The 10,900-nt window shown below is 38.2% G+C and overlaps 1 protein-coding gene across 1 annotated transcript; it reads left to right on the top strand.

Moving 5' to 3' along the window:
- Nucleotides 1–1,176: 1,176 nt before the first annotated feature.
- Nucleotides 1,177–4,082, top strand: LOC127793145 (uncharacterized). Its single transcript, XM_052323929.1, has 6 exons — nucleotides 1,177–1,355; nucleotides 1,521–1,944; nucleotides 2,044–2,123; nucleotides 2,237–3,018; nucleotides 3,100–3,439; nucleotides 3,536–4,082. Exons 1-6 carry the CDS (start codon nucleotides 1,177–1,179, stop codon nucleotides 4,080–4,082), a joined length of 2,352 nt encoding a protein of 783 aa, XP_052179889.1.
- The last annotated feature ends 6,818 nt before the right edge of the window (nucleotides 4,083–10,900 follow it).

Raw genomic sequence — 10,900 nt, 5'->3', positions numbered from 1 at the left:
ACCTTATGACTTATTGTCACTTATCATTATTCCTCAACTATGGGGTCCTTTGCCCAACTAGCATCCAATTGCTAGACATACCTCGATTATTACCCAACACGTCTACGTGTATAGGAACTTATCCCAACCTCCGCTCTGATTCTAATTGTAACGACCTAGATTTTTACCTCAATTTTTATTTATAACAATAGAAGCAAATTGATTAACATCACACATTGTAGGGACTTTTACATACATATCATAGCATCAACTAATCAAATCTAACGAAACATGTAATACCCTAAGTAATTATGAATAAAAAGTTAATACTATACTTAGTTATATTTTATTTAGATGATGCTTATATGATATATTAGCTTGATATGATGTATAATTAAAGTGTGCTTACTTGATAAGTATGTCAATATGTAAAATATAAATAAATATATAAATAAAAGTGTGTAAATGAAATAATATGATTTAAAACAAAAACTGTTTATGTAAAAATAAGTATATATGTATGTATATCGTGGGAATATATACAGTATATATATATAATAAGTATATAAATGCATGTAGGTCGTGGATATATATAATATATATATATTTATACAAAAAAAAAAGGGACCAAATTTCCTAAGATATAACACGTTCGAGAAGGCGGGCTGTTACAGTTGGTATCAGAGAGCAACCAAGTAGGGGCCTAGGAAAGAGAACTTAGATTAAGCCTAGTAGGATGAGAGTACCAACATGAGAATAGTTTGGGGTACTAACGGAAGTTATGGTGACAGGATGGATGGAAATTTTTCAGAGCAAATCTTAGTTGACCATTGGGCACACCGTTTGGAACATCGAGTTCCGCTACCAAACGAGGGTATCATGGAATACCTCGTCCAAATAGAAGAAATTATCGACGACGTGCCCCCAAGCTATCGACTTTGGCCTGAACTCGCTCAGTTTCAAATAAATATGATGGTCGGTGTATTGGAAGATGAGCTGCAGGAATTTGCAGATTGGGTCCGGCATCAAGGCGAGCAGTTCCTCGAATTTTGCCTTTACTGAGCATGTGTTCGCGAGCTACTCATAGAAATGTACGAGCTAGTACCAGTGGAGGAGCACGACGAAGACATGGAGGACCCGCTAGAGGAAGAAGGAGAAGGTATGGAAAACCCAATTGAGCCAGGGGAAGCAGAATAGATGGCAGATCCAATTGAAGCAGGAGAAGAAGACGACATACCCATATTCTGGGCCGAAGATGACCTTCTTGAGTTCGAGGACACCGATTCTGAAGACGAGGAAGAGACAGAAGTGATGATGAATGACCCCGAGGCACCCCCATACGAATCCGATGATGAAAAGAACATTTGGATCTGGAGGTCATCAGGACCAAAATAGACCCATCTCAGAAGCACCCTAACTATTTACATACAGTGTTGTCTGTAATCTATGGGACTATGTAACATGTACATATAACATTTTGCAGCTGAATGTATAATATCAATGGAGGTAATCAGATGGCAAGATCCTGTTGTCTAATCCAGCATGCTACTTTTCTTTCAGATGGTGAACACTCAAAGACGGTTAGCAGTTGGGCCTAGGACGCCCAACTCACAAGTTGGCAACGCCAAAGGAAACACCAGTAGGCATCCAGAAGGCGACTCCAGTCAGGAGACCAGAGGTAGTCGACTAGATCAAATGGAGCGAATACTAGGGAGTGTGGTGGGACTCATACAAGAAACTCACTCCCGAGACAACCATGCAGTCAGCATGCTTGATCTTTATCGTCGACAGAACCCTCCCATCTTTCACGGGAAGCTTGGCGCAGACCCTAGTGAAGGAGAATTTTGGATCGAGCAAACGGAGAAGCTACTAGACCACCTGCATTGCAGAGAAGAAGAGAAGGTCAATTGTGCCACCTTTATGCTGCAAGACGAAGCAGACATGTGGTGGAAGGGAGTCAAGAGGGCAATGAACCCTCGGGCCAGGGCTCCCTACATCACCTGGGAGCGATTTAAGGAGCTCTTTAATGAAAAATACTTTCCCCTGAATTTGAGAATGAAAAAGGAAAGAGAATTCATGGAGTTAAAACAGACCGGAGACATGACTGTTGCTCAATATGAAGATTCTTTTAGCCGATTGATCCGGTATATGCCCATTTATGAAGGAGACGAAAGGATCAAGGCCCAAAAGTTTTTGGGAGGGCTGAACCTGAAACTTCAGAGGGCATTGAGTAGCATAAATACTCAGTCCTATTCAGAAGTGGTCTGCAAGCTTTTACCACTGAGGCCAACCTGAGCCGAATTGAAGCGATTCAAGGAGAAAGTCAACAAGGAAGCAGTCATAAAACAGACAAGAAATTGGAACCCCAGAGGCCGAAGTTCAAACCTAGTACTCCGTGCCAAAGGTGCCAGAAGCAACACCATGGGAAGCCGTGCCGATTTGGAATGAAAGGCTGCTACAACTGTGGAGAGAAGGGGCATCTCAATCAGAACTGCCCGAAGAGGGGAATCACCTGTTACAACTGCCAGCAGACTGGTCATTTTGCAAAAGATTGTCCTAAGCCGCAACTGATGAATCAACCTCAAGGGACGACCGAAAATGCTAGAGTTCAGCAGGGAAGGGTGTTTCATCTGACACGACAAGATACGGCAGAAGACCCAGCCGTAATTGAAGGTACCATGCTATTATATGGTATTCCCATGCATGCATTAATAGATTCAGGTGCAAGTCACTCATTTATCTCGCATGCATTTGCTAAAGTATTAGGAGATAAACCAGAAAGTTTGAATTGTCGTATGATTGTCGCAACCCCAATGGGGAAGTCTCTAGAAACTTCATCAGGATACAAAGATAGAAAGATTCGAATAGAAGAAGTTGAGTTCCTGGTGGATCTAATTCTTCTGGAATTTCAAGATTTTGATGTGATCCTAGGAATGGACTTCCTAACTAAGTACAACGCAACATTGGACTGTAAAGCTAAAACAGTCTGTCTCAGGGGTGGAGACCTGAACGTCAAGTTTCAAGGGAAAAAGAGGGCAAGTGATCGTAGGTGGATCTCGGCTCTAAAGGCTGAGAAATTATTATGACAAGGAGCACGAGGATACTTGTCTTGTGTCCTAGAGAAAGGCACGGAGCCATTGAAGATCGAGGAAGTACGAATCGTCAGAGAATTCAGGGATGTGTTTCCTGACGAATTGCCTGGATTGCCACTTAGGCGAGAGATTGAATTTGCAATAGAAATTGAGCCAGGGGCAGGACCGGTTTCAATACCCCCGTACAAAATGGCCCCTGCAGAGTTAAGGGAACTAAAGACCCAATTACAAGAGTTGCTCGACAAAGGATTCATAAGGCCAAGTATGTTACCATGGGGAGCACCAGTACTCTTTGTTAAGAAAAAGGATGGGAGCCTGAGAATGTGTATCGACGATCGACTGTTAAACAAGATAACGGTCAAGAATAAGTACCCACTCCCCAGGATCGAGGAGTTGTTCGATCAATTATAAGGAGCCAAGGTCTTCTCGAAGATTGACCTAAGATCAGGGTATTATCAATTAAGGATCAAAGCAGAAGACGTGCCTAAGACAGCTTTTCGCTCTCGATATGGGCACTATGAATTTCTGGTGATGCCGTTCGGACTAACCAATGCCCCAGTAGCTTTTATGGACACTATGAATCGGGTTTTCAGGCCATTCTTGGACAAGTTCGTGATCGTGTTTATAGACGACATACTGATATATTCTCCCTCAGAAGAAGAGCACGAATCACATTTAAGGATAATATTACAAACATTACAAGAACATAAGCTGTATGCCAAATTTTCGAAATGCGAATTTTGGTTGGACCAGGTCGCATTTTTGGGGCATATTATATCGGCTGAAGGAATATCGGTCGACCCGGCCAAGATAACAGCTGTGGCAAATTGGAAGCAATCTCGGTCGGTTACTGAAATTAAGAGCTTCTTGGGATTAGCCGGATACTATAGGAAGTTCGTGGAAGGGTTTTCCAAAATTGCAACACGCCTCACCAAGTTAACTCAAAAGGGAGTAAAGTTCGACTGGAGTAACGGTGCGAGGAAAGTTTTCAGACACTTAAGGATAAGCTGACAACCGCTCCAGTACTAGCTATGCCAAATGGATCAGGAGGATTCATGGTCTACACTGACGCCTCGAGAAACGGTTTAGGGTGTGTACTGATGCAACACGGTAGGGTCATTGCCTATGGGTCTCGACAGCTCAAAACCCACGAGCGAAACTACCCAACCCACGATTTGGAGCTGGCAGCAGTAGTATTTGCCTTAAAGATTTGGAGGCATTATTTATATGGTCAGAAATTCGAGATTTTTACTGATCACAAGAGTCTGCAGTATGTCTTCTCGCAAAAAGAATTAAACATGAAGCAACGAAGATGGATGGAACTGTTAAAAGACTACGACTGTACTATTCAATACCACCCCGGTAAAGCTAATGTTGTAGCAGACGCCCTGAGCAGGAAAGAAACCCCCTGTATGGCCGGAATAATGATGGCAGAGTGGAAGCTAGTTGAAGCTTTCAGCTTAATGGCGGTAGGAGTAGTTTCTCGAGGAAACTCAGCCTACGCAGCTAGTCTCATGTTGCAACCGGAATCAATGGACCAGATACGACAAGCCTACTCGGAAGACCCTCGAATAAAGATGTGGGTGGACGAACATGGGCTAGTAAAGAAACCAGAATTTGAGGTAAGAGAAAATATCCTTCGTTTTCAAGGAAGAATATATGTACCCCGTGTGAGGGAATTGCGACAAGTAATTTTGGGAGAAGCCCATCGATCCATATACTCAATACACCCTGGCGCCACCAAGATGTACCAAGACTTGAAGGCTGTGTACTGGTGGCCGGGAATGAAGAAAAGTGTGGCAAGATACGTAAGTCAGTGCGACACGTGTAAGAGAATCAAGATCGAGCATCAGAAGCCGGGTGGAAGTTTGCAACCGTTAGAAATCCCGGAGTGGAAATGGGAGCACATCATAATGGATTTTGTGACTGGGTTACCAAGGAGTCCTAAAGGAAATGATGCCATCTGGGTGATAGTTGACAGACTAACTAAGTCTGCTCATTTCTTGGCTATGAAAGTAAGTCAACCAATCAGCAAATTAGCTCAACAGTATGTAAACGAAATTATCAGGTTACATGGAGTACCTGTAAGCATTGTGTCAGATCGTGACCCAAGATTCACTTCTAGGTTTTGGGGAAGTCTACAAGAGAATTTAGGTACTCAGCTAAGGCTAAATACGGCCTATCATCCCCAGACAGATGGACAATCAAAAAGAACCATTCAAACCCTAGAGGACATGCTGCGAACTTGTGCTATTGATTTTCCAGGTAGCTGGGAAGAGCATATGCCATTAGTAGAATTCGCTTACAATAACAGCTACCACAACAGCATTGGGATGGCGCCCTACGAAGCCCTGTATGGATGCAAATGTAGGTCCCCGATATGTTGGACAGAGGTAGGTGAACGTCAAATTTTGGGGCCCGAGATAGTTCAGAAAACGACAGAGAAGATAAGAATCATTCAAGAAAGGATTAAGGAAGCTCAGAATCGCCAGAAATCCTACGCAGATACAAGAAGAAGGAAATTGGAATTCCAAGTGGGCGACAAAGTATACCTAAAGATATCGCCACTAAAAAAGGTGACTAGAAGTAACAAGAAAAAAGGGCAAGTTAAGCCCCCGGTATATAGGACCATTCGATATAGTGGAAAGAATTGGACCAGTTGCTTATCGATTCGCTTTACCCTTGGCTCTGTCGAACCTCCACGACGTGTTTCATGTATCACAACTTCGAAAGCACGAGCCAAATCCCTCCCAGGTAATGCCAGCCTAGGCTGTTGAGATTCAAGAAAATCTTTCGTACGTGGAGAAACCGGTAAACATTTTGGATCGTAGAGATCAAATTCTAAGGAATAAGTCAATTCCCCTGGTGCAAATTTTGTGGAGAAACCTGGTAAGCGAAGAAATAACTTGGGAGCGAGAAGAAGATATGAGGCTCAATTATCCATACCTGTTCGAAGATCTCATAGTTAGTATGAATGAATAATCAAATTTCGAGGACGAAATTTTTGTAAGGAGAGGAGAATGTAATACCCTAAGTAATTATGAATAAAAATTAATACTATACTTAGTTATATTTTATTTAGATGATGCTTATATGATATATTAGCTTGATATGATGTATAATTAAAGTGTGCTTACTTGATAAGTATGTCAATATGTAAAATATAAATAAATATATAAATAAAAGTGTGTAAATGAAATAATATGATTTAAAACAAAAACTGTTTATGCAAAAATAAGTATATATGTATGTATATCGTGGGAATATATACAGTATATATATAATAAGTATATAAATGCATGTATGTTGTGGATATATATAATATATATATATATTTATACAAAAAAAAAAGGACCAAATTTCCTAAGATATAACACGTCCGAGAAGGCGGGCTGTTGCAAAACACCTTATCTAAGCCCCTGTCTACACTCGCTTCTAGAGATTTTTTCGGTTGGGAGAGCCTCGTATACATAACTACTGACAAGGATCTGACACCACTGAACTCGCCTTTAAACTTTTCATTTTTTAACATGGAATGATATAAGCAAATATGAGCCACAAGATCTAGCAAGTATAACTGAAAGAAAGTGAGCATGAGTATCATATATAGGTATTGAGAAACAAATAGAATCATGAATGACATTTAAAGCACTCACGCCACACCCTATTTCACCACTCTTTATGATAACATGATGAAAAATGCATTCATGTTTTTATGCAATTTTTAAAAAAAAATCATAATCATGGGACCGAAGTCCATATCATAATCATGTGACTGAAGTTTGTCTCTGAGCCGAAGCTTTATTTGCGGATATATCATGCGAAACTCATCTGCTGTGCGCATCATGAATTCTTTATACATTTTAAAACTATTTTCGTGTACATGCTCTATGCATCATCACACTATGCATATTATAATGATTTATAATATATAACTAACATAACGATTAACTGAGACAACATACATGAGAGAACAAAACTCATGCAAAGTAACATCAAACTCTTGCGTGTCCTTAATAAAACATTATTTTCAAAAGAAGATAGGGTAATACAAAACCCTATTTGAGATTTTGAAAAAGATTTAACATGACTTCAATGAAGCATATCGAACTACTCGGAACAAACTTTCTGAATAAAGTAAAAGAGAGGATAGAATTTGCAAGAAAAGAAAAAACTTACAAATTAAAAAGTTAAGAAACATGTAGTTGTCTTAAATCTTTTTCTTTAAACTGTTAAAAGTATTCGGAAGGTCAAAGTTATGGCTTCACTTTTCTTTAATAAAATTTAACATAATAAACTATAAGAATTATTTAAATCCAACATTATCTCAAATACTCATAATTTAATTTTTACAAATTTTAAACTTACTCGATACACGCTGCGAAGTTTTCTTCGATTTCTTTCCCAATTATCCGCTCTACTACCTTTACTTCTCCTTGCTTCTTATTTTCTCTTGCGGCCTTTCACATTTACAGCCCTTATTCCCTCAAAATCTCTTCCTATTTATTCTCTCAAACTCTCTCAATTGCAGTCTCACAATTCTAATTAATTAATTTATATAATCATCCCCTACACCAAGTTTTCTAAATTTGAGCCACGTATCTTTGATTTCTTCTCCCCCAAAGCACCCCAACAATGATCCCCACTTCCTTCCTTTACTTGGCTGCATAGCAAATTACAAAATTGAGGAAGAAATGGAGCTTGACGCGTGGCTGTTGGAGGCAGCCACTTGGCTGGTTAATTTGTGCCTTGCAGCTGCAGGAGCTGGAAAATTCCAGGCGTGTGCCTGCTCCTCCCGCCTTTCTTTCCTTCTCCTAACTTATAATATTATTTATTTACACATCCCACTTTTATGTATATGCACGCATATATATTTAAATGGTGGCACTTGCACGGAACTAGGCAGAAAATTAAAGAACGGATGCTAAGGAAAAAGAATCCAGGTAGCTGCTTATCTCGAGCGGTGGGCCCTACAAGTGAGGGCAAGAACCCAGGTGACTGCTTCTATAAACTTTTCTTTCACGCTTGTGCTATATTATATTATATAGATTATATTTATATATAATACAAATAAAAAAATTATCCCATTTAATATTTTTTATACTTTTATTTGACATTTTTTTAATTACTACTATACACTTAAATATTAAATTAATATTCATTAAAATACTTAAAATCTAAAGTTAATAAGTCAAAGTTATTCTATAAGTACAGTTTCGTCTCTGCATCCTCACAAGACTTTTATTTTATCCCGAAATTACTTTAGGGTTATTTCTTATATAAAACTTGAATCCTCTTAGGGTTCTGTTAACTTTTCAAAAATTCTTTACGATCATTCGATTTTTTTCAAGTTGTATCTTAGGTATACCGAAAATTGTCTCTGTTCTGATTGTTTTTATTGTCATAAATTTTGTCTCAAGTCGCTCGTCAATCACTTATTTTTTATTTTTTTAAATATCTAAGTTCCAAGACATTCCCTGCAGTTGATTTAGTTACCTATTAATTCAGTTTTTATATAAACTCTAGTTCTTTGAACAAGTCAAGAGTTATTTGTAAAATCTTATCATCTGGATTTTTATAGTCCAAAAATTCTTAAAAAAATTTCAAAATTAATTTCTTTTATCTTGGATATTATATTTTATTCTTCAATCAACTGATCTTGAATGAAAATTCAAACAAATATAATATTGTTGATACTGCAGTCCGCAACAAGTAAAGTGTTCTGATTTTGGATAAAAAATACATCACAATTAAACCATTAACCATACAAACAAATACAGATATTTAACGTAAAAAATTTAAATCAGATAATAAAATAATTAATAAAAATATAAATAATTATTTTAATTAAAATATTAAATTAATTTACTTAAATTGTATTTTATGCTCCTAAAAAAGAAATATACATATAATAAGGTAATAGTTGTAATTAATTAAAGCGATCACAAATCACCACAACAAAACAGGAGGAGTGAGGAATCTGATTATTTCACCAAAAGTGCCCCAAACTTTCTTGTTTTGTGCATTGATTCTTCTGTGACTTATTTGGTGGCGTACGTCTCCATTTAATCTTCAAAACAACTGATTAGACCAGTGAGAAGTCATGCATGGATGCAGTTGAATTAAGAGTATTGCTCTGCATCTCCACTAGAGATGGACAGCAGAGAGCGAATCCAGAAATTTAGGTTGAGGGCTAAAATTTTGAAAAGTTAATGTAATAAAATTTGTATGTAATTAAAAAGTTAGTATAATAAATTTTCATTAAATTTGTGCTCGACGAGATTTTGAAACAAAAAATTCAACTATAACAAAATCTACATCTATTATAAGAACAAATTCTCTTTTAATATGGAAACAATATGCCTTATTTTCTGAAAGTGAATATTCCAACCATCTAAATTGATTGAACTAATTTTTCTGAAAACTTTGATGTTGATTTTCAAAAGTGATATTTTTGTAATTCAAAAGTGATGGTTGATATGGCCTACCTAGTAGATATGCGCGTCTAATCTCATCCCGTGCATTAATGGGATATTCACAAATTTGTTTTCTTTTCCCTGGATCCCGTTCAATACAAGAAGACCATTGACATTCAGGATTTTTTAAGATGGAAAAACTTCAATTTCAGGAGATAAACTTGAAGGAATTGATGTAAATTCACTAGATTGATTTTGCACACTATAAGTTGAAGTACTTTTACTAGTATGATGATCTCTCTTTATGAAAAAAGATAACAACATTTTTCCTTTCTTCGCAGAAGGTTGTTGTTCCATTCTAAATTTTAAGATACACAAACAAAAAATAGCACAATTCAATAATCGAACAATTAAAATATTTAACTCAAGATTTGAGGCAAATGCAAGGCCAATACAACAATTGTAGTTCTAGAGTTCAAACAAGAGAAGACAAAAGTATGGTCGATTCAAATATTCAATCGCAGATTCACAATAACAAATTTCAGACTTCTAGCCACAACAATTCCTAAATTCCTAACTGAATGCAGTAGTCAAATAGGTAAGCAAACACAAAGTTAGTAGAAAATCACTTACTTAAAACTTGCTGAAAAAAGACAACGACTTCAACAACAAATCAAGCATAAATAAGTAAAAAAAATATGGCCAAAAAATAGAAAAACTGTCTAGATTTAGCTATCAGTCGAGAGAATCAAAGAACTGAAAGAAGAGAAATCGTACAAGTTATACAGATCTGGGCTCGAATGAAGTAAATCTGAAAGTTTAGAGGGGAGGGTAAAATGAAAACCTGAATCAGAGGCAGCGACCAAGGGTAAGGCTGACTGACCAAACTGCCAAGCGAGCGTGGGGGCGAAGGTGAGCGAGAGCGAGAGCGAGAGTAAGAGAAAAGGTAGTAAGGGCCGTAGGGCTAGCGAGAGCAAAAGAGGCAGAGAGCGAGGGTGAGTGAGAGCAAGAGAGCCCAAACCCTAGCAAGAGCAAGAGAGAGCTAGCGAAGGCGAGCGAGAGCAAGAAAGAGGCAGAGAGCGAGGGCAAACAAGAGTATGAGGGGCCAGGCCCTAGTGAGTGTAAGAGAGAGCCAGCGAGGGCAAGCGTGAGCAAGAGAGAGAGGTAGCGAGGGTGAGTGGGAGTGAGGTTGAGAGAGGAAAGAGAAGAGAATGGTTTGCAGGCAAGTGGGCTGGGCTGGGAAAAATTAGGGTGGGCTAGGTTGGATTTGGGTTGGGCTATTACTAAAAAACTAAAAATTTTATCTTATAAATTTAATTTTTGTTATGGGTTGTCTTGGGTTTCAGCTCCTGGGCTGAAGCTCAGGGCAACTCAGATTTAAATTCGCCCCTAAGTTACAGTGACATGGAGAAT

This window comes from Diospyros lotus, unplaced genomic scaffold, assembly GCF_014633365.1.
Source record: "Diospyros lotus cultivar Yz01 unplaced genomic scaffold, ASM1463336v1 superscaf1, whole genome shotgun sequence".
NCBI classification, from domain to species: Eukaryota; Viridiplantae; Streptophyta; class Magnoliopsida; order Ericales; family Ebenaceae; genus Diospyros; species Diospyros lotus.
This window is presented reverse-complemented; position numbering and strand designations above follow the sequence as displayed.